This window comes from Scyliorhinus torazame, chromosome 4, assembly GCF_047496885.1.
Source record: "Scyliorhinus torazame isolate Kashiwa2021f chromosome 4, sScyTor2.1, whole genome shotgun sequence".
Taxonomy (NCBI): Eukaryota; Metazoa; Chordata; class Chondrichthyes; order Carcharhiniformes; family Scyliorhinidae; genus Scyliorhinus; species Scyliorhinus torazame.
Genome location: NC_092710.1, coordinates 296,051,759 through 296,076,001, shown reverse-complemented (window position 1 = coordinate 296,076,001; position 24,243 = coordinate 296,051,759). Strand labels below are relative to the sequence as shown.

The 24,243-nt window shown below is 44.4% G+C and overlaps 1 protein-coding gene across 3 annotated transcripts in view; it reads left to right on the top strand.

The window, feature by feature from the left end:
• The first annotated feature begins 746 nt into the window (after positions 1-746).
• Positions 747-24,243, top strand: part of ostm1 (osteoclastogenesis associated transmembrane protein 1) — a 41,868-nt gene continuing 18,371 nt past the window's right edge. Inside the window, exons 1-4 of one of the 3 annotated variants that reach the window (XM_072499959.1) lie at positions 1,207-1,477; positions 3,131-3,178; positions 11,681-11,795; positions 16,900-16,994. In XM_072499959.1, the coding sequence (XP_072356060.1) occupies positions 11,750-11,795; positions 16,900-16,994 (141 nt within the window). In that variant the 5' untranslated portion in view covers positions 1,207-1,477; positions 3,131-3,178; positions 11,681-11,749. The other 2 variants (XM_072499957.1, XM_072499958.1) reach the window with 2 other exon arrangements.

Sequence of the window (24,243 nt, the reverse complement as noted above, 5' to 3'; positions counted from 1 at the left end):
GAGGGGCAAGGTTTAGAGTAGATGTACGAGGCAAGTTTTTTACACCGAGGGTAGTGGGTGCCTGGAACTCGCTACCGGAGGAGGTGGTGGAAGCAGGGACGATAGTGACATTTAAGGGGCATCTTGACAAATACATGAATAGGATGGGAATAGAGGAATACGGACCCAGGAAGTGTAGAAGATTGTAGTTGAGTCAGGCAGCATGGTCGGCACGGGCTTGGAGGGCCGAAGGGCCTGTTCCTGTGCTGTACATTTCTTTGTTTGTTCTTTGTTCTTTGATCACCATCTGGTGGTTAGATGCATTTACATAATATCGTTAATCGTTCATTTACCATACAATATCCATATTGTCACACTTGGGACTGTGGGAGGAAACCGGAGCACTGGGACGAAACCCACGCAGACACCAATAGAACGTGCAAACTCCACACAGTGACCAAGGTCGGAATTGAACCCGGGTGCCCTGTGCTGTGAGGCAGTAGTGCTAAGCATAGTGCCATCCTCTTTTCAATTTTCTTTTGAAAGTTACTATTGTAACCGTTTCCACCACCCTCTCAGGCAGCAGACGGTATATCTGCCCAGATACACCCACCCAGTTGCCTGAGCCATCACCTGGCTGCAGAGTGTGGACCTCCTCCTCAACCAGAAGGGGTCAGTGTCACAGACCAACGTGAGGCCAGGCCGGGCCGTCACTGCGCCGACGTCACGGTTACCCTCTCCCCGGCACAAACAACAGGCGGCGGCGAGTGCGCAGGCGCGGAGTCACCCAGCAGCGGCGGCCGGAGATGAGCGGCGCCGGGTTCCTGGGCGCCATTTTACTGTGTCTCCTCAGCGGCGGCCCGCTGGGAGGTGCGGCTTTCCGCAGCAGCGATGACCTCTCGCCGGAGAGGCCGGGCCCCCCGCCGCTCGGGCGGGACGTGTACCGGGCGGATGGGCCTCTGCCCCGCAGGGTGCGGGAGGCCGGCGGCGGGCCGCCTGACTGGGACAGCGCCGCCGCCGCCGCCTGGTGGATGACCTCGGGTGCCGATCGGCTGGATTTGAGCGAGAGCTGCCGGCAGCTGCTGCGGGGCTTCGCCCGGAGCGGAGCGGCTCTGATCGGCTGCGTGGCGAGGAACGCGCGGCCGGTGCGGGTCTGTGAGGAGTGCATCCCGCAGTTCCACAGCTTGGGGGAGGCGTTCAGTAACATCTCAGTAGGTGCCTTGGTAGCGAGTGTTTGATGGCCGCACAGTCCCACCAAGCCTCTCACTGTCCCTTCCTCCCAGTTGCTTGTCTGTTGAGCCGCATCCGCTGTTGCGTGTTAATTTGTCCTGTCTTGTTCAAAATGCACAAAGAAAGGATGTGTGTTAACCCCGCTTGGCTCCCCTCCAGCTCCCATCTATCCCACCTGCTGATGTGGCGCCTTTTCATCCAGATGCATATATTCTTTACCACCGAAGATGAGCAAGAGGTAGTAAACATTGCGAACCATGTCACCAAGGTACTGTGTTTGAGGCTTGTTTTGTGCCGACAACCCAGAAAATGTCCGTAATGACTTTGTAGGGAAATGGTGCTGACAGATCAAACAACTTGAGGGAGAATTGGCTGCTGAAATCCTCACATAACTTGACTGTTCCAAAGGCAGAGCTTAGAGGAAACGATGTTAGAGGAAACGATGTTCTCTCCTAGTCAGTTTCCCATTTTCCACTCGCCCCTCCCCCCCCCCCCCCCCCAAATGATTGAACTGATCCCAAACTCTGCTGCCTGGGTGTCCTAACTCTCATTTGAGTCTTGTTCACCTGGCACCCCTTTCTGTGTTCACTGATCTACAATGACTCACTACCCTTCTGACAATGACAACATTTAAAATTCTCATCCTCGTTTTCAAATCCCTCTGTGGCCTTACCCCTCCCTTTCACTGTACCTTTCTCCAGTCCTACCACCATCTGAAATTTCTGCTTTTCCACTGCTGGTGCCCTGTAGTTGATTTTTAATTGCTCCACTATTGGTGACCATGGGTGGCATGCCCCCAAGTTACCAAATTTTGTTTGATAATGCTGATGTGAAGGGCTGTGGAATATTTTATTCAATAAAGGTGTTACCTAATTGCATGATATTGTTGAAGTAACACCAGGTCAACAGCTAAAAGTCTCTTGATGTTGAGTACTCTGACATCGATAAGGCATTTGACAAAGTTCCACATTTAAAAAGTAATAACTCAATTTGAAACCAGTGATTCAGGACCATATCTGGGTATTGATAAGAAATTAGCTGAAGGGTAGGAGAAAAGTACTGGTTAGAGGGACAATGTGGTGCTGGGAGAAGTACAAAGTCAGGTCCTCCAAAGCTCATTTTGGCATCGCTGGTGTTTTTAATTTATGATATGGAGATGCCAGTGTTGGACTGGAGTGGGCACAGTAAGAGGTCTTCCAACACCAGGTTAAAGTCCAATAGGATTGTATGGAATCACTAGCTTTTTAATTTATTCAGTAACTTCGATTCAAATTCAATGTAAAATGTTCATATTTGCACTTGATAGAAAACTAGGATGGAAACAGGCAGACCAAATGTGACGGTGGAAGATTGGTGATATTTATTGTGGTCAAGTATAAACAACAACTTTCATTTATAATAGCTTCAACATCACAAAGTGTCCAAAAGCACTTCACAGGAGCAACATCAAACAAAATTTGACATGAGCCACATGAAATATTAAGATTCAGTAGGTGACTAAAAGCTTGGTCAGAGGTGGGTTTTAAGGAACATCTTGAAGGAGGAGAGAAAATTAGAGAAGGAAAGTGCTTCATGAAGGAAGGAAATAACAGAAGATGTACAAAAGTACACAAACCAAAATGAGTATTATAGTCAGTTATGTGTTATTGTAGTTAAATGTAACGGCCAGTATGCACACAAGGTCCCACAAGTACTGGTAAAAGAATAGAGATACGAGTTTCAGGTTGGAAAATAATTTAGAGTTATATAAAGTGCTATCAAATAGGTTAATCTGGAATACAGTTTTAAATTGGTGGATTAAATGTTGAAAGTTAAATAGCTTAATTTAATGAAAGTTGACTTCATGTTACACAAGAACGTAAACTTGTGCCTTGTTTTTGAATTACAAAATCACACGTAGTGAATTCATGTCCTATTCCAGGTGCAGGAAGAATAGAAAATAATGTTCTGAATGTAGGTGTGACCAGGGGTGAGTGTGCTCTCTCTCGTTTTCGCTCTCTCTCTCACAGACTTTGTTCTCTGTTTTCCTCTGTGTTAATATCCGAAAGGAAATTTAAAGGAGAAAAACGAATGCTTAATAAAGATTAAATGGAATGATTGTGATAAATTGCAAGGAGCATGTATTGAGATCTAACACTATATTGATGAAATACAATCTAGTGAAATGCAAGCCATTGAGGATGCCAGTATGAGTTCATGGCTGATATTGTTTATTGTGGTTGATCATGCCACATGATTATTGAGTAATTATATTAATTGGTGATCGCAGTGCTGAGAATTTGTACATATTTCCCTATCCTGTGACTTTTCAGTCCAAGACAGCTTGTTACACTCAAAAGTGACTTTCATAATTACTGCTGATATGTTCAGAGTACATTAGTGCACTGATGCTGTATTGCAGGGTGGTCTTAGTAGGTTCTATTTCTCCACAAAGTTCCCTTATTACCTGTCTTGTGGGATGGCACAACAAAGTAGAGACAAGGGAAGAATAGATTAATGGGGCCTGTTAGCAGCATGTATTGTTATGAAAACTTATGGCTTTTGTCAGTCATACTCCCCAAAATGTGCTGCAGTTTGGTAAGGCTGGAAAGCTAAGTAACCCATCCATTAATATTTCACTAAATTGCAGTGATTTCTACTCTGGCAATTATTTGTATATTTCATGGAAACTGACCGTTGGAGTATTTGTGGGACTTGTTGTTGCCAAATCGGTTAATAATTCCATTAATAATTTTTGCATTGTGTTTTACTAGGAATGTTGGTTTAAAAATCAACATTTTCTGTTAATAAATCCCTCGTTTAATTTCTCTCAACTCCTTGCATTAGTTTAGTGAGTTTAAATCCATTTCAGAAATGGACATGCTGGGAATTGACAGACTGTCGGCTGTAGCTCAGTTGGCAGCGTGCTTCTGAGGCACAAGATGTTGGGTTCATACCTACTCCATTTCTTTAAGTGTAACACTCAACACTGATGCTCCAGTGAGGGAGTGAAATTTTGATTTTGTTTTGTTGTAATATTCTTTCTTTGGATGTGTGTGTTGATGACCAGGACAGCATTTATTGCTCATCCCTAACTACTTTTGAGAAGATGGTGGTGATCTGCTTTCTTGATCCCTGCAGACCATGCATACTGTATTTCCTCCAACTCTAGCCTCTTGTACAGCTCCCCATCCTTTGTCCCAACATTGATTGCTATATCTTCACTGCCAAGGAATTCCACCCCAAATCTATCCAATATCTTCACATCCTTTAGGCCGCTCCTTAAAATCCACTTCTTTAATAATTTATTTTTGGAGATAGTGACCACAATTCTGTGACTTTCACTTTAGTAATGGGGAGGGATAGGTGCGTGCAACAGGGCAAGGTTTACAATTGGGGGAAGGGTAAATACGATGTTGTCAGACGAGTTGAAGTGCGTAAGTTGGCAACATAGGCTGTCAGGGAAGGACACAAGTGAAATGTGGAACTTGTTCAAGGAACAGGTACTACGTGTCCTTGATATGTATGTCCCTGTCAGGCAGGGAAGAGATGGTCTAGTGCTGAACCATGGTTGACAAGAGAGGTTGAATGTCTTGTTAAGAGGAAAAAGGAGACTTATGGAAGGCTGAGGAAACAAGGTTCAGACAGGGCATTGGAGGGATACAAGATAGCCAGGAGGGAACTGAAGAAAGGGATTAGGAGAGCTAAGAGAGGGCATGAACAATCTTTGGCAGGTAGGATCAAGGAAAACCCCAAGGCCTTTTACACATATGTGAGAAATATGAGAATGACTAGAGCGAGGGTAGGTCCGATCAAGGACAGTAGCGGGAGATTGAGTCTGAAGAGAAAGGAAAAATCTTGAACGAGTACTTTTCTTCTGTATTTACAAATGAGAGGGGCGATATTGTTGGAGAGGACAGTGTGAAACAGATTGGTAAGCTCGAGGAAATACTTGTTAGGAAGGAAGATGTGTTGGGCATTTTGAAAAACTTGAGGATAGACAAGTCCCCTGGGCCTGACGGGATATATCCAAGGATTCTATGGGAAGCAAGAGATGAAATTGCAGAGCCGTTGGCAATGATCTTTTCGTCATCACTGTCAACAGTGGTGGTACCAGGGGATTGGAGAGTGGCGAATGTCGTGCCCCTGTTCAAAAAAGGGACTAGGGATAACCCTGGGAATTACAGGCCAATTAGTCTTTCTTCGGTGGTAGGCAAAGTAATGGAAAGGGTACTGAAGGATAGGATTTCTGAGCATCTGGAAAGACACTGCTTGATTAGGGATAGTCAGCACGGATTTGCGAGGGGTAGGTCTTGCCTTACAAGTCTTATTGAATTCTTTGAGGAGGTGACCAAGCATGTGGATGAAGGTAAAGCAGTGGATGTAGTGTACATGGATTTTAGTAAGGCATTTGATAAGGTTCCCCATGGTAGGCTTCTGCAGAAAGTAAGGAGGCATGGGATAGTGGGAAATTTGGCCAGTTGGATAACAAACTGGCTAACCGATAGAAGTAAGAGAGTGGTGGTGGATGGCAAATATTCAGCCTGGATCCCAGTTACCAGTGGCGTACCGCAGGGATCAGTTCTGGGTCCTCTGCTGTTTGTGATTTTCATTAATGACTTGGATGAGGGAGTTGAAGGGTGGGTCAGTAAATTTGCAGACGATACGAAGATTGGTGGAGTTGTGGATAGTAAGGAGGGCTGTTGTCGGCTGCAAAGAGACATAGATAGGATGCAGAGCTGGGCTGAGAAGTGGCAGATGGAGTTTAACCCTGAAAAGTGTGAGGTTGTCCATTTTGGAAGGACAAATATGTATGCGGAATACAGGGTTAACGGTAGAGTTCTTGGCAATGTGGAGGAGCAGAGAGATCTTGAGGTCTATGTTCATACGTCTTTGAAAGTTGCCACTCAAGTGGATAGAGCTGTGAAGGAGGCCCATGGTGTGCTCGCGTTCATTAACAGAGGGATTGAATTTAAGAGCCGTGAGGTGATGATGCAGCTGTACAAAACTTTGGTAAGGCCACATTTGGAGTACTGTGTACAGTTCTGGTCGCCTCATTTTAGGAAGGATGTGGAAGCTTTGGAAAAGGTGCAAAGGAGATTTACCAGGATGTTGCCTGGAATGGAGAGTAGGTCTTACGAGGAAAGGTTGAGGGTGCTAGGCCTTTTCTTATTACAACGGAGAAGGATGAGGGGCGACTTGATAGAGGTTTATAAGACGATCAGGGGAATAGATAGAGTAGACAGTCAGAGACTTTTTCCCCGGGTGGAACAAACCATTACAAGGGGACATAAATTTAAGGTGGAAGATATAGGAGGGATATCAGAGGTAGGTTCTTTACCCAGAGAGTAGTGGGGGCATGGAATGCACTGCCTGTGGAGGTAGTTGAGTCGGAAACATTAGGGACCTTCAAGCAGCTATTGGATTGGTACATGGATTACGGTAAAATGATATAGTGTAGATTTATTTGTTCTTACGGGCAGCACGGTAGCATTGTGGATAGCACAATTGCTTCACAGCTCCAGGGTCCCAGGTTCGATTCCGGCTTGGATCACTGTCTGTGCGGAGTCTGCACATCCTCCCCATGTCTGCATGGGTTTCCTCCGGGTGCTCCGGTTTCCTCCCACAGTCCAAAGATGTGCAGGTTAGGTGGATTGGCCATGATAAATTGCCCTTCGTGTCCAAAATTGCCCTTGGTGTTGGGTGGAGGTGTTGAGTTTGGGAAGGGTGCTCTTTCCAAGAGCCGGTGCAGACTCAAAAGGGCCGAATGGCCTCCTTCTGCACTGTAAATTCAACGATAATCTATGATTAATCTAGGACAAAGGTTCGGCACAACATCGTGGGCCGAAGGGCCTGTTCCGTGCTGTATTTTCTATGTTCTAAAGATTTTGGTCGGTCCTCCTCATGTTTTTTTGACTGTTGATTTTTTAAAAATCTGATTACACAACTGTGAGGCTCCTTGGTGCGTTTTTCCATGTCAAAGGCCCTCCTGTACATAAACACGTGCCAATGATGAGATTTAAGTGTGTACATCTATGTATTTTCTTGTTGGAGATGGCTGTAATCTGGCACTTGTATGATACAATTGTCACCTTCCACTTTTCAACCCGTTCTGGAGGCTTTGTTGAAAGTTAATTAGAAGGAATTATTAAAGGAGCCAAACATAGGAATTATCAGTCTCATTCCTTTATGATGAAAGGATGGTCATTGATGAAACTGTGAAGATGCTTGGACTGAGAAACCTCTCCTGAGAATCTCCCTCACTGATGTTCACTGGCCTCTGACTAATCCAGACATCTTGCTGTGTCAGGATGATTCCGACTACTGATTTTCCTGCCCCAATCCCATTCACACAGTTTTGTTTGATTTTTTTTTTTGTGTTGTATTTGGTTGGATGCTGCCTTAGTGTCAAGAGCAGGCTATCCATTCTTTGTCACTTTTAACGTGATTGAAACGACACACAGATTTTATGTAGCTCCATTTTCTTACAATGTTGCTGCCAGCAAAAGTCCTGCTTTTGGCAGTGCCTTGGGTCAAATTGTAAGTTGTTGTAAAGTCAATTAGATGGCACTGCTGTGGTCACCTAAAGAGGGGTCTTGATGCAGAAACTTATCTTTTATGGTTGTGGATCCATTGTATAGCAGTGGTACAATTGGGTTTATTGTCATGTGCACTGAGCTACAGTGAAAAGTATTGTTCTGCGTACAGTCCAGACAGATTGTTCCACACATAAAAACATAGGGCACAAGATAAACACACAAAGGAAATACATAGATATCGGGTGAAGCATAGGAGCGTAGTGCTGATACTCAGTAGAGAAGATGCGTGGAGTGATCAGTTCAGTCCATAGGAGGGTCATTCAGGAGTCTGGTAACAGCAGGGAAGAAGTTGTTCTTGAATCTGTTTGTGCCTTTCTCAGACTTTTGTATCTTCTGCCCGATGGAAGAGGTTGGAAGAGAGAATAACCTGGGCGGGAGGGGTCTTTATAGAACATAGAACAATACAGCGCAGTACAGGCCCTTCGGCCCACGATGTTGCACCGAAACAAAAGCCATCTAACCTACACTATGCCATTATCATCCATATGTTTATCCAATAAACTTTTAAATGCCCTCAATGTTGGCGAGTTCACTACTGTAGCAGGCAGGGCATTCCACGGCCTCACTACTCTTTGCGTAAAGAACCTACCTCTGACCTCTGTCCTATATCTATTACCCCTCAGTTTAAAGTTATGTCCCCTCGTGCCAGCCATATCCATCCGCGGGAGAAGGCTCTCACTGTCCACCCTATCCAACCCCCTGATCATTTTGTATGCCTCTATTAAGTCTCCTCTTAACCTTCTTCTCTCCAACGAAAACAACCTCAAGTCCGTCAGCCTTTCCTCATAAGATTTTCCCTCCATACCAGGCAACATCCTGGTAAATCTCCTCTGCACCCGCTCCAAAGCCTCCACGTCCTTCCTATAATGCGGTGACCAGAACTGTACGCAATACTCCAAATGCGGCCGTACCAGAGTTCTGTACAGCTGCAACATGACCTCCCGACTCCGGAACTCAATCCCTCTACCAATAAAGGCCAACACTCCATAGGCCTTCTTCATAACCCTATCAACCTGGGTGGCAACTTTCAGGGATCTATGTACATGGACACCTAGATCCCTCTGCTCATCCACACTTTCAAGAACTTTACCATTAGCCAAATATTCCGCATTCCTGTTATTCCTTCCAAAGTGAATCACCTCACACTTCTCTACATTAAACTCCATTTGCCACCTCTCAGCCCAGCTCTGCAGCTTATCTATATCCCTCTGTAACCTGCTACATCCTTCCACACTATCGACAACACCACCGACTTTAGTATCGTCTGCAAATTTACTCACCCACCCTTCTGCGCCTTCCTCTAGGTCATTGATAAAAATGACAAACAGCAACGGCCCCAGAACAGATCCTTGTGGTACTCCACTTGTGACTGTACTCCATTCTGAACATTTCCCATCAACCACCACCCTCTGTCTTCTTTCAGCTAGCCAATTTCTGATCCACATCTCTAAATCACCCTCAATCCCCAGCCTCCGTATTTTTTGCAATAGCCTACCGTGGGGAACCTTATGAAACACTTTGCTGAAATCCATATACACCACATCAACTGCTCTACCCTCGTCTACCTGTTCAGTCACCTTCTCAAAGAACTCAATAAGGTTTGTGAGGCATGACCTACCCTTCACAAAGCCATGCTGACTATCCCTGATCATATTATTCCTATCTAGATGATTATAAATCTTGTCCCTTATAATCCCCTCCAAGACTTTACCCACTACAGACGTGAGGCTCACCGGTCTATAGTTGCCGGGGTTGTCTCTGCTCCCCTTTTTGAACAAAGGGACCACATTTGCTGTCCTCCAGTCCTCTGGCACTATTCCTGTAGCCAATGATGACATAAAAATCAAAGCCAAAGGTCCAGCAATCTCTTCCCTGGCCTCCCATAGAATCCTAGGATAAATCCCATCAGGTCCCGGGGACTTATCTATTTTCAGCCTGTCCAGAATTGCCAACACCTCTTCCCTACGTACCTCAATGCCATCTATTCTATTAGCCTGGGGCTCAGCATTCTCCTCCACAACATTATCTTTTTCCTGAGTGAATACTGATGAAAAATATTCATTTAGTATCTCGCCTATCTCTTCAGACTCCACACACAATTTCCCATCCCTGTCCTTGACTGGTCCTACTCTTTCCCTAGTCATTCGCTTATTCCTGACATACCTATAGAAAGCTTTTGGGTTTTCCTTGATCCTTCCTGCCAAATACTTCTCATGTCCCCTCCTTGCTCGTCTTAGCTCTCTCTTTAGATCCTTCCTCGCTACCTTGTAACTATCCATCGCCCCAACCGAAACTTCACACTTCATCTTCACATAGGCCTCCTTCTTCCTCTTAACAAGAGATTCCACTTCCCTGGTAAACCACGGTTCCCTCGCTCGACGCCTTCCTCCCTGTCTGACCGGTACATACTTATCAAGAACACGCAGTAGCTGATCCTTGAACAAGCCCCACTTATCCAGTGTGCCCAACACTTGCAGCCTACTTCTCCACCTTATCCCCCCCAAGTCACGTCTAATGGCAACATAATTGCCCTTCCCCCAGCTATAACTCTTGCCCTGCGGTGTATACTTATCCCTTTCCATCATTAACGTAAACGTCACCGAATTGTGGTCACTGTCCCCAAAGTGCTCTCCTACCTCCAAATCCAACACCTGGCCTGGTTCATTACCCAAAACCAAATCCAACGTGGCCTCGCCTCTTGTTGGCCTGTCAACATATTGTTTCAGGAAACCCTCCTGCACACACTGTACAAAAAACGACCCATCTATTGTACTCGAACTATATATTTTCCAGTCAATATTTGGAAAGTTAAAGTCTCCCATAATAACTACCCTTAAAAACCCTCCTAACATGTTAAGTGGCGAATTCTTGTCTGCCTGCAGTATATAAATAAATAATGTTTTAATATTTTAATGATTATGATTCCCGCTTTCCCAAGGCAGCGGGAGATATAAACAGAGTCAATGGATGGGAGGTGGGTTCACGTGATGGACTGGGCTGTGTTCACGACTCTGTAGTTTCTTACGGTCTTGGGGCGAGCAGTTGCCATACCAAGCTGTGATGCAGCCAGATAGAATGCTTTCTATGTGCATCTGTAAAAATTGGTAAGACTCAATGTGGACATTCTGAGGAAGTATAGGTGCTGTTCTGCTTTCTTGGTCGTAGCGTTGCAGCTGTTTAGTACTGTTGAGCTGCCTGTAATAAGTAGTGTGGATTTCAAAGCTCTGGGATGCGCAGTTCTGATGAAAGGTCATCAAACTGAAATGTTCTCCCCACTGATGCTGCCTGACCTGCTGAGTGTTTCCAGCATTTTTTGTTATTTTGCATTTCCAGCAACTGTAGGATTTTACTTTTGCTCAGACAATATGGGCAGTTCTTAATTATAAATAGTGCAAGTGTCCCATTTCACAAGCACAAGAAGTGAGACTTGAGGTCTTGCAGAGTAGTCTGAATTGGGTTATATTTCGCCATACATTTAACAACAATTGTAAACTGTGACTTGTGGGAAGTATGCAGTTTCAACCAGGAAGCTGTTTAGGAAGCCATTTTCAGGAATATATGTTTTGCAATGATAACAGTAAGTACGTTTGTGCTTTCTGCATTGTGGACAAGTCACCTATTGTTTGCTGGCAATTTTGGAGTATTTTTGTACTTCTACGCACAAAAGCAGATTCATTTTAGAGTGCTTTTAATGTTTACTGGGTCCTCCTAACATGTTAAGTGGCGAATTCTTGTCTGCCTGCAGTATATAAATAAATAATGTTTTAATATTTTAATGTATTTGTGAAGCCTGAACAAGTTTTGCCTTGTATTCACCTCATTATGTGAAAACTTTATATCTATTCCATTGCTGCTGAACCTTTTTGTTAATATTTATGTCCTGCCCGTTACAGGAAAATTCAGGGAACATCAGCTGTTCAAAGCAACTTTTGAGCTCAGACCGTTTGCAAATAGTCCTGAACATGTATAACTATCTGCACTCAATTTGGACCGACTCTGTGTGTGATGGTATGTCTGCTCACTTTTTGTTAAGCTATACAGGATTGTTGGTTTGTTTTGAAATGATTTGTATTGATGATCTATTGTAAGTTTATAGCTACGCTCAGTTGTGCTTTTTTAAAAAATCAACGACATTTCGTTTTTTCTAATGCTTTCTGGTGCATCTTGTGGTGTCTATCATCTTGTTTCCAGATTTATCTTTGTTTGATTGGGCTATCTACTCATGTATTTCCAAAATGTGATAACTCTGTCAACTCAGAATAATGGACAAAGGTCAGAGTAGGGAGCTAGCAGTGGCAGTCACAAATGATGTTTATTTAGAGTGGATCTTGCTTTCAAGTCCCACATTATCACATCACACTTGAACCAGGCAACAATTATAGTAAGAAGTTGTATAAAAAACATGCTGACCGTTTGATTTTTCACATCAAATGCTTTTCTGTTGCTTCTTTTATGCTAAACTGGTTTGACTTGTACTCGAGTCTATGATTCCAAACATACTACTTAAAAATAAACATTGATGGGATGTGGGCATCACTGGCTGGGTCAGCATTTATTGTCCATCCCGAATTCCCCTTGAACGGAGTGGCATTTCAGAGAGCATTTAAGAGTCAACCACATTGCTGTGGATCTGGAGTCACATGTAGTAGACCAGACCAGGTGAGGATGACCGATTTGAACCCAGGTCCCCAGAGCATTACCCTGGGTCTCTGGATTACTAGCCTAGTAACAATACCACAAAGCCATCACCTAACCTGTCTCTTGTCCTGGAAGATGGATTAATTTAAAATGCTAACGCCAACATCTGATACCTGGTGAATGTTGGAGTCTGCTTGTTTGGTATGCTCTTTGAATTGAGGCGGCACCAGGTTTTGCACCTCAGTCAGATTCCATTTTGCAATGAGGTCTTTGGGCATTTTGCTTGGGTTGCAGGGATGAGATTTGGGCACCCATATCTGTTAAGCAGGCATGTTTTGTTTTTGTGTATCTCCAGCATATTTGAGTTGCGTTGGTTAATGTTTTTTTAAGAAGGGGACAATAGTTTTTCACAACCTATTTAGACTTCATGGTCCATCCAGCAATAATCAATCATGTTCACTTCACTCTGTCTTGGGTATTTTCTTTTCACCCTGGACATGTCTTTCTCTCTGTTGAACATGAGCTACGTTGCACAAAATGTTAGATTTTGTAACTAAAATATTGTGTTGGCTTACAGTACCATTAAAGCTCTCAGATTTGATATGTAGCTGCTTTCTACTAGATTGGAAAAGTTTTTATTAACCTTGCTTTGATTCAAACTTCTTAATGGCATTATTTATGAATTCTTTATATAACATTGGCATATAATATCACGTTTTATTTTGGAGAGCCACAGTTGAAGATGATATGGTCTTTTTATGCAGAACTACACATACAGTTCATTTTACCAAACCCCAGTACCTGGCAGAAGCTTACAAGTTATTTCGTGTGGTTTAAGGAGGTGATCACAATGCAATGTGAACAGTTAGTTTTAGGAGGTAGAATTTTTAAAGTTTTGGAGCTTGAACCAGCTCTAAATGTGGATTTAACTCACGAATTGAAGTTCTGGACTGTTTTTCTCTTTTGATTTTGGCTGTTGCTTGGTCTTTAGCTTTTAGCTGGGAAGGTCAAATTTACTTTCTACCCTGTGTCCCAGATATGTACATAGGGTTACTTGAGATATATGGCACAGAAACAGGGCCATTCAATCCGACCGGTGTATGGCAGCATTTATGTTCTACCTGGGAGCCTCCTCCCATCTTTTCTCATCTAAATCTATAATTGCAGCCCTCTATTTTTCTGCAATTTTTTGTCTAGTTTTTAAAAGCATCTCTAGTATTCACTTCACCCACTTGCTGTATAGCGAGTTTCATGTTCTCTACGCTTTTTGCATAAAGAAGTAGCTTCTGAATTCACTATTGGATTTCCTTGTTACTATCTTCTATCAATGGCCTCTCATTATGCACTTCCCTACAAGGAAACAAATCTCTCTCTCTATCCATTCTAACAAACTACATAATTTTAAAGACTTCTATTAAGTCACCCATTAACTTTTCCTTTTCAACAGAAAATTGACCCAGCATGTAAACCCACATCATTAAAAATCTTCTTTGTACTCTCTCCATTGCCTCCAAGTAACTTTTATAATGTATCAACCAGAACTGTGTGCAGACCGTTAAGTGAAGTTCAACGCCGGTTTAACATAGCTTCCCTACTTTTCAATTCTGTCTCTCTAGAAATAAAACCTGGTGCTTGGTTTGATTTTTAAAAAATATGCTTACTGACCTTTATTGTGACTTCGTAATTGAAGTATGTGTACTCTGATATCCTTTTGTAAACCCACATAGACCTGCACCTTCCACCTAATAAGCGCCTCCCCTGTTCTTCCTACCAAAATGTACTGCCGCACCTTTATAGGGTTACTTAAGATTTAAAGGATCAACATCAAGGAACATCAAGTTCTCTAGTAGAAGTGTAATAGTTTATGGTCTTATAGTAGTCTTCTTGGATAATTGTAAGAAACATTTAATTGTATATAGTGATACTACTTCTCCTGGCCATAACATAGATAGAATCATAGAATCTCTACAATGCAGAAGGCCATTCAGCCCATTGAGTCTGCACCAAGCACCCTATCTAGGCCCATTCCCCCGCCCTATCCCCATAACCCCACCTAACCTGTACATCCCTGGTCACTTAAGGGGAAATTTTAACATGGCCAATTCACCTAGCCTGCACATCTTTGGTTGATAATTGGAAAATTCCCTGGCGACTACTGCTGTGAGTGATTGGATTTGATTTTATGCATATACTTTTTACAGGTTTCTTCACTTTGCTTATTGTCGTAAAGTGTTAAAATTTAGTAGTGGGGCACATGCAAAAGTTGAGTACTTTTACACTTATATTCCGATAGTTAATGTACTGCTGGCGTTAAGGTTGATTTATATATTTGTGAGCCTCATGTGTTATAAAGATGGGCATGTTTTTCACAATTTGTTTTTGCCCGTACATGAAAGCCAATTCTTTTGTCTGCCTTCAAGTTGAGATTACTTACAGGAACGTAGTTTGCAAAGTTGTTACTGTAGTGTGTTCATGACACGCTGCCTTCTGTTCAAATAAATACCACAAAAGTTCTGTATCAGGAATGCCCCACTATTAGCTATGGGACTGGTGACCAGGTAGTTTATCTGTCTTGATGTTGGCTGAAAGAAAAATGTCACGGGGGCTATGTGATATAAATATAATGGGTGGAATTGAGCCCGTGTTTGCCTTCAGTGAGATTGGCGACGCAGGTGAAAAATATGGTAAGAATCAGGAAATGTGATTCTCGTTGGCGAGATTGCGTTTCCTGATTTTCCAGGCCCCGAAGGGGATATGGAAGGTGAGTGCTCAGGTTGCCATCACCCTCCAGCTTAGCAGCCCTTCAAGGCTGTGAGCCTCAAGATTTCAAGGGGTCTGGCAGCTGGTGTGTGGAAGGCCTGTGTCCTTGCTGGTCGTGTGGCGATATAGCCACTGAGGGATTGCCCTTCCAGAGTGATAGCTGGAAAGTGGGTAAGAAGAGGTGAGCCCACTGTCAGCACAGGGGACATCTGAGAGGTCTATGGATGGGGTGCCATTAGATGCCAGGCTGCATGGGCTGAGTGGGGACTCTGACAAGGGATGTTTTTCAACTTCATCAGGCCTGACGACCCTCACACGGATGCAATGGTAATGAACCCCTTAATTGGAAAAAAAATAATTGGGTACTCTAAATTTAAAAACAAAGGCGTGATGTCACCATCTCCTCTGGCATATGGTTAAAAAAATGTAAATTTGCCGCAGTCCCAGAGAACCATAGGCTGCTATCCCCTTTAAGGGTGAGCTGACTGGTGGTGATTTAACCTGAGGATCACCACACCTTGGGTGAGGGACAAGGTTGAGAAGGCAGGGCATTTATGAATAACCTCATATGGTATGATATAATGTCTACTAGCTTTTATTAGGCGAGGCATAGAGTTTAAGAGCAGGGGAGGTTATGTTGGAACTGTATAAAACATTGGTCCAGTCACAGCTAGAGTATTGTGTGCAGTTCTTGAATCCAGATGAATTGTGGTGCTGTCTTTGTGGTAGCACTGGACTTGGAACAAGTGGCGGGGAGGAGTTTGAAAGGAGCGTCCCACTGATTAAAGAGATTACATTTTCCCAGGGCGAGCGTATCAGTGGTGAGCTGGCACGAGTGCAGCGTGAATCACATGGGGAAGTTTGTTTTGTTAAATTAGCTGAATATATGTGTTTTCCTGGAGTAGGCACCTGCAGGATTTTCCCCGTTTTTTTCAACGGAACCGGCACTTTGGAGAGAAAAAAAAGAGGAAAATTCCACCTAACTTGGTGCCATCTAGGAAGAAACAGCCTGCTTGATTGGCACATCATTCACCACTGTAAATACTTATTGCCTCCACCATTGGCGCACTGGTTACACTGCGCATCAACTACAGGATGCACTCCTCAAGACTTCTTCAACACCACTTTCCAAACCAACTACCTCTACCACCTAGAAGGAGGAGGGCAGCTTGTCCTTGAGAACACCAACACATGCAAGAACCCGCCACTGCAGCACACCATCCTGACCTGGACATTTATTGCTCCTTGTTCATCGCTTGGTCAAAATCCTGGAAATCCTCCCTAAAGCATGGTGGGATTAACCTCACCAAATGGACTTCAGTAGTTTAAGAAGGTGGCTTAACCATCATTTTCTCAAGGGCAAAAAATGCTAACATTGTTAGTGAAGCCCACACCTAGTGAATAAATAATGGAAAGAATCTTGCATGCCCCAATAATCTTAGTTTAACTTTTGCATGGGAGGGTGGTTAGATTGTTCATAAAGTTGAAGAAAACTTTGATTTAGGATTATTTTACAGTCTGGAATTGCTCTATTTTCATTTAACCTTTTTATGAATAAATGTCATGCAAGTATTGAATTTTTAAAAAAATATTTTTATTTGGTTTTTAAATGTAAGTATTGAATGTTTGAAATATTTTCTACAATTCTAATCTAGGTGCAGCAGTGCTGAACTGTCTTTATTTACTAACCCGATGTCTCCTTTTCCTTCAACAGCCTGTTTAAATAGTAACGGAACAGCACCATCAGTGGACACTGTAATCTTTAGGAAGATGCTGAATGATTCTCTGAATTGTTTTGACCGTTATTCGGTAACTTACATATTAATCTCACTTTGCTCTGCTTGTATCAAAAGAGGTTGTAAATGAAAATAATGGATCCGCAATCCTGTTTTGCAATAAATCCACAATCTTAAAAATTTTTTTTAGAATACCCAATTATTTTGTTCCAATTAAGGGGCAATTTAGCATGCACATCTTTGGATTGTGGGGATGAAACCCATGCAGACACGGCAGAATGTGCAAACTCCATACGGACAGTGATCTGGGGCCGGGATCGAACCCGGGCCCTCAGCTCTGTGATGCAGAAGTGCTAACCACTGCACCACAGTGCCGCCCCATAAATCCACAATCTAAACACAAATCACCAAAAATTCTGGGGCCCTACGTCACTAACTTATCTCCTTATGACGGTAAACTTAACTGCACACATTCTTGGATCAGATATTTAGTATGTAGACATTGCAGCAGCCAGGTCAAGTTTGTTTTTCTGCAGCATGCTCTTTCATTGCATTTCCATGCCTCCACCCCCACTGCTGTGTATATGCATTTATTAGAATGTTGTGGTGCTACTCTGTTGAGTGTGAGATGCTTGTTAAGAGTTCTGTTTTTGTACTGGTGAGATTGGACCAGAGAACACAAGCTTGCAGCAAACTAAACTGCAAGGAGAAAGGGCGTGAAAGTAGAGCATCCAGAGAAGGGAGTGAAAGAAAAATATTTATAAATTAGTAATAAAGCAACAATGTGTCTGTTTTTGTATTCCAGAAGATAAAATGAGACAATAAAATTCTAAGGATGCTCATTTAAAAAAATATTTGGTATTTAAATTTGCCAGATTATGTACATATTAATGGAACAGCTTTTAGAAATACTCGTGTTTGTGTCAATGCCAAATGTAATCCATGTCATTAAAAATCTATTTTATTCAGTCGAATGAAGCAGAAGTTGGCAGTAAAATATTCAATAAGTTAATTACAATGTATTTCCCAGTGTGCAGGGGAGAGTGATCTCGTTTGGGGAAAAAACATTTAGGAAAGCATTTCTTATTAGTTATAGCAAGAAAGGAAACAAAATTATCTAAAGTGGGCATCAATTCACTTGCGAGCTATTGATTTCATGGGCTTGTTGAATAAAACACAACTTTAGTGTGATGCCTGGGTCACTTAAATTGTAGAAAAAAGTGCCACCCAATCGCTGTTTAAAATTAGTAGCATTACCCGCGATTATTATAGTAGCATTACCCAAGATAATTATGGGGTGGCACAGTGGTTAGCACTGCTGTCTCACAACGCCAGGGACCCGGGTTCAATTCCAGCCTCAGGTGACTGTGTGAAGTTTGCACATTCTCCCCGTGTCTGCGTGGAATTTCTCCCGGTGCTCCGCTTTCCTCCCACAGTCCAAAGATATGCAGGTTAAGTGGATTGGCCATGATAAGATTGCCCCTTCGTCCAGGGATGTGTAGTTTAGGTGGTGCTATAGGGGAATTGGGTGGGGAGGTGGGCCTAGCTGGGGTGCGGGTCAGTGCAGACATATTGAGCCAAATAGCTTCCTTCTGCACTGTAGAGATTCTATGGGTGAGGAAGGCCATTTGGCCCACCTTAGTTCAGCCAGCGAAGAGAACCTGACATTTCCCTCCCCCATCTCCAAGTTGTTGCAACCAGTTGTCGCCTTGACGATCTTTGTTTTTTGTCGCCACTATTTTAACTGGTTGTTTAATCTATACCAAAGGTCAAAATATGTATATTTTTTTGAGGAATCTTTTTTTATAGATATTTTTATTCTAATTTTCAGTTAATAAACATATAAAATGTTCAACCAGATTCATACAATATACAAAAAATATCCCATGCCGCCCAAACCGCCCCCCCATGAAAAAACATTTAGTTAACAGTTTTCCAGATAACTCCAATACAACCATTTTTGTACAACGGTTGACAGTATTCTAACCTTTTCATCCACCCCCACGAACTCAAAAGAAACAACCAATCTTGTGGCTCTTCCTGAGGTTTACGTTTTTATTTTCAGAGGCGGCTCTTGTTCTCGTTGGCTGGGTCTAAGAAAATGCAAAATGTTTGCATGATTGTCTTTAAGACAGTCACTACACCACAAGTAGTTCACAGTATGTGAAGTGAGCAGCACGGTAGCACAATGGTTAGCACTGTTGCTTCACAGCGCCACGGTCCCAAGTTCGATTCCCAGCTTGGGTTACTGTCTGTGTGGAGTCTGCACATTCTCCCCATGTCTACTTGGGTTTCCTCCAGGTGCTCCAGTTTCCTCCCACAAGTCCTGAAAGACGTGCTGTTAGGTAATTTGGACATTCTGAATTCTCCCTCCATGTACATGAACAGGCGCTGGAGTTTGGCGACTGGGGGATTTTCACAGTAACTTTTATTGCAGTGTTAATGTAAGCCTACTTGAGTCAATAATAAAGATTAGTATTATAAATGTGTAACTAATGAATCCAAGTGCTTCTTATGAAGTAAAACTGTTCAGTATTAAATTATCCACTGTTCTTTATTAGTAGCATCCGCTATTTTAATTTTCCCCATTCATAGCACCTGAACCGACACAGCCAAGCTAGAGATTCCACATTAATTTGAAAGGAATTTGTTATCTCAGTGACTTCATGTTTTTCTGGTCCAGTTAGCTGTGAATTCCTTTGTTGATTAGTAGATAAAACTGTTCTCTACTTCACAAATATTTTTATCCCTTTTCCCTCCCCACTCCCCAGCTAAGAATTGTGGCATTTCACTCGACATTCCAGCTCCATCTTTCTTTTTTTTTTTTACGATATATTTTATTCAAGATTTTTTGGCCAAACATAACAGTACGTAGTGTTTCCTTTATACATCAATAAAACAATATAAATAACAATGGCCAGTTTTAAACAAATAAATAAATAATATATGAACAAAAACAAAACTAAATGGCAACTGCCTTGTCCACGATAAATACTCTCCAAAAATACAATCCAATATACAATTACATACACCAAATACCTATGCATATACAATAACATCCCTGAGAGTCCTTCTGATTTCCTCCCCCCCCCCCCCCCCCCGGGTTGCTGCTGCTGTCTTCTTCTTTTCCATTCCCTCTATCTTTCTGTGAGGTATTCGACGAACGGTTGCCACCGCCTGGTGAACCCTTGAGCCGACCCCCTTAGAACGAATTAATCCGTTTCAACTTTATAAACCCTGCCATGTCATTTATCCAGGTCTCCACACCCGGGGGCTTGGCTTCCTTCCACATTAACAATATCCTGCGCCGGGCTACTAGGGACGCAAAGGCCAAAACATCAGCCTCTTTCGCCTCCTGCACTCCCGGCTCTTCTGCAACCCCAAATATAGCCAGCCCCCAGCTTGGTTCGACCTGGACCCCCACCACCTTAGAAAGCACCTTTGCCACCCCCACCCAAAACCCCTGTAGTGCCGGGCATGACCAGAACATGTGGGTATGATTCGCTGGGCTTCTCGAGCATCTCGCACACCTATCCTCTACTCCAAAAAAATTTACTGAGCCGTGCTCCAGTCATATGCGTCCTGTGTAACACCTTAAATTGTATCAGTCTGAGCCTGGCACACGAGGACGATGAGTTTACCCTACTTAGGGCATCAGCCCACAGCCCCTCCTCAATCTCCTCCCCCAGCTCCTCTTCCCATTTCCCTTTCAGCTCATCTACCATGATCTCCCCCTCGTCCCTCATTTCCCTATATATGTCTGACACCTTACCGTCCCTCACCCATGTCTCTGAGATCACTCTATCCTTCACCTCCTGCGTCGGGAGCTGCGGGAATTCCCTCACCTGTTGCCTCGCAAAAGCCCTCAGTTGCATATACCGAAATGCATTCCCTTGGGGCAACCCATATTTTTCCGTCAGCGCTCCCAGACTCGCAAACGTCCCATCTACGAACAGATCTCTCAATTGTGTTACCCCTGCTCTTTGCCATGCTCCAAATCCCCCATCTATTCTCCCCGGAACAAACCTATGGTTATTTCTTATCGGGGACCGCACCGAGGTTCCCGTCTTTCCCCTATGCCATCTCCACTGCCCCCAAATTTTCAGTGTAGCCACCACCACCGGGCTTGTGGTGTATTTCTTCGGTGAGAACGGCAACGGCGCCGTCACCATAGCTTGTAGGCTAGTCCCCCTGCAGGATGCCCTCTCCAATCTCTTCCACCCCGCTCCCTCCTCTTCTCCCATCCACTTACACACCATTGAGATATTGGCGGCCCAGTAGTACTCACTTAGGCTCGGTAGTGCCAGCCCCCCCCCTATCCCTACTACGCTGCAAAAATCCCCTCCTCACTCTCGGGATCTTCCCGGCCCACACAAAACTCATAATACTCTTCTCAATTCTTTTTAAAAATGCCTTCGTGACCACCACTGGGAGGCACTGAAACACAAAAAGGAATCTCGGGAGGACCACCATTTTAACCGCCTGCACCCTCCCTGCCAGTGACAGGGACACCATGTCCCATCTCTTAAAGTCCTCCTCCATCTGCTCCACCAACCGCGTTAAATTTAGCCTATGCAATATACCCCAATTCTTGGCTATCTGGATCCCCAAGTACCGAAAGTCCCTTGTTACCTTCCTCAACGGTAAGTCCTCTATTTCTCTGCTCTGCTCCCCTGGATGCACCACAAACAACTCACTTTTCCCCATGTTCAATTTATACCCTGAAAAAACTCCAAACTCCCCAAGTATCCGCATTATCTCTGGCATCCCCTCCGCCGGGTCCGCCACAAATAACAACAAATCGTCCGCATACAGAGATACCCGGTGTTCTTCTCCCCTGAGTACTCCCCTCCACTTCCTGGAACCCCTCAATGCTATTGCCAGGGGCTCAATTGCCAGTGCAAACAATAATGGGGACAGAGGACATCCCTGCCTCGTCCCTCTATGGAGCCGAAAATATTCAGACCCCCGTCCATTCGTGACTACGCTCGCCATCGGGGCCCTATACAGCAGCTGTACCCATCTAATATACCCATCTCCAAAGCCGAATCTCCTCAGCACCTCCCACAAATAATCCCACTCCACTCTATCAAATGCTTTCTCGGCATCCATCGCCACCACTATCTCCGCTTCCCCCTCTGGTGGGGGCATCATCATTACCCCTAGCAGCCTCCGTATATTCGTATTCAGCTGTCTCCCCTTCACAAACCCAGTTTGGTCCTCATGGACCACCCCCGAGACACACTCCTCTATCCTCATTGCCATTACTTTGGCCAGAATCTTAGCGTCCAGTTTCAGGAGGGAAATAGGCCTATAGGACCCGCATTGCAGCGGGTCTTTTTCCTTCTTTAGGAGGAGCGATATCGTTGCCTCTGACATAGTCGGGGGCAGCTGCCCCCTTTCCCTCGCCTCATTAAAGGTTCTCATCAGTAGCGGGGCCAGCAAGTCCACATATTTCCTATAAAATTCAACTGGGAATCCGTCTGGTCCCGGGGCCTTCCCCGCCTGCATGCTCCTAATTCCTTTCACTACTTCCTCCGTTTCAATCTGTGCTCCCAGTCCCACCCTCTCAAACAAAGAACAAAGAAATGTACAGCACAGGAACAGGCCCTTCGGCCCTCCAAGCCCGTGCCGACCATACTGCCCGACTAAACTACAATCTTCTACACTTCCTGGGTCCGTATCCTTTTATTCCCATCCTCTTCATATATTTGTCAAGATGCCCCTTAAATGTCCCTATCGTCCCTGCTTCCACTACCTCCTCCGGTAGTGAGTTCCCGGCACCCACTACCCTCTGCGTAAAAAACTTGCCTCGTACATCTACTCTAAACCTTGCCCCTCTCACCTTAAACCTATGCCCCCTAGTAATTGACCCCTCTACCCTGGGGAAAAGCCTCTGACTATCCACTCTGTCTATGCCCCTCATAATTTTGTATACCTCTATCAGGTCGCCCCTCAACCTCCTTCGTTCCAGTGAGACTAAACCGAGTTTATTCAATCGCTCCTCATAGCTTATGCCCTCCAGACCAGGCAACATTCTGGTAAATCTCTTCTGCACCCTCTCTAAAGCTTCCACATCCTTCTGGTAGTGTGGCGACCAGAATTGAACACTATACTCCAAGTGTGGCCTAACTAAGGTTCTATACAGCTGCAACATGACTTGCCAATTCTTATACTCAATGCCCCGGCCAATGAAGGCAAGCATGCCGTATGCCTTCTTGACTACCTTCTCCACCTGTGTTGCCCCTTTCAATGACCTGTGGACCTGTACTCCTAGATCTCATTGACTTTCAATACTCTTGAGGGTTCTACCATTCACTGTATATTCCCTACCTGCACCCTCTCCTGCTCCTCCACCTTAGGAAATTCCAGCTGGTCCAGAAAACACATCATTCTCTCCTTCCCATCCGGGGGCTGAGCTTCATATAATCTTTCATAGAATGCCTTGAACACTCCATTCACTCTCTCCGCTCCCCACTCCATCTCTCCCTCCTCATCTCTCACTCCCCCTATCTCCCTCGCTGCTCCCCTTTTCCTCAGTTGGTGGGCCAGCAACCTGCTCGCCTTCTCCCCATATTCGTACTGTACACCCTGTGCCTTCCTCCATTGTGCCTCCGCATTACCCGTAGTCAGCAAATCAAATTCTACATGTAGCCTTTGCCTTTCCCTGTACAGTCCCTCCTCCGGTGCCTCCGCATATTGCCTGTCCACCCTCAGAAGTTCTTTCAGCAACCGCTCCCGTTCCCTACCCTCCTGCTTTCCTTTATGTGCCCTGATTGATATCAGCTCCCCTCTAACCACTGCCTTCAGCGCCTCCCAGACCACTCCCATCTGGACCTCTCCATTATCATTGAGTTCCAAGTACCTTTCAATACACCCCCTCACCCTTAAGCACACCTCCTCGTCCGCCAATAGTCCCATGTCCATTCTCCAGGGTGGACGCTGTTCTTTTTCCTCCCCTACCTCCAAGTCCACCCAATGTGGAGCGTGATCCGAAATAGCTATAGCCGTATACTCCGTCCCCGTCACCTTCGGGATCAGCGCCCTTCCCAAAACAAAAAAGTCTATCCGTGAATAAACTTTGTGGACATAGGCGAAAAACGAAAACTCCTTACTCCTAGGTCTACTAAATCTCCAGGGGTCTACTCCTCCCATCTGCTCCATAAAGTCCTTAAGCACCCTAGCTGCTGCCGGCCTCCTTCCGGTCCTGGACCTCAATCTGTCCAGCCCTGGTTCCAGCACCGTGTTAAAATCTCCACCCATTACCAGCTTCCCCGCCTCTAGGTCCGGGATACGTCCTAGCATGCGCCTCATAAAGTTGG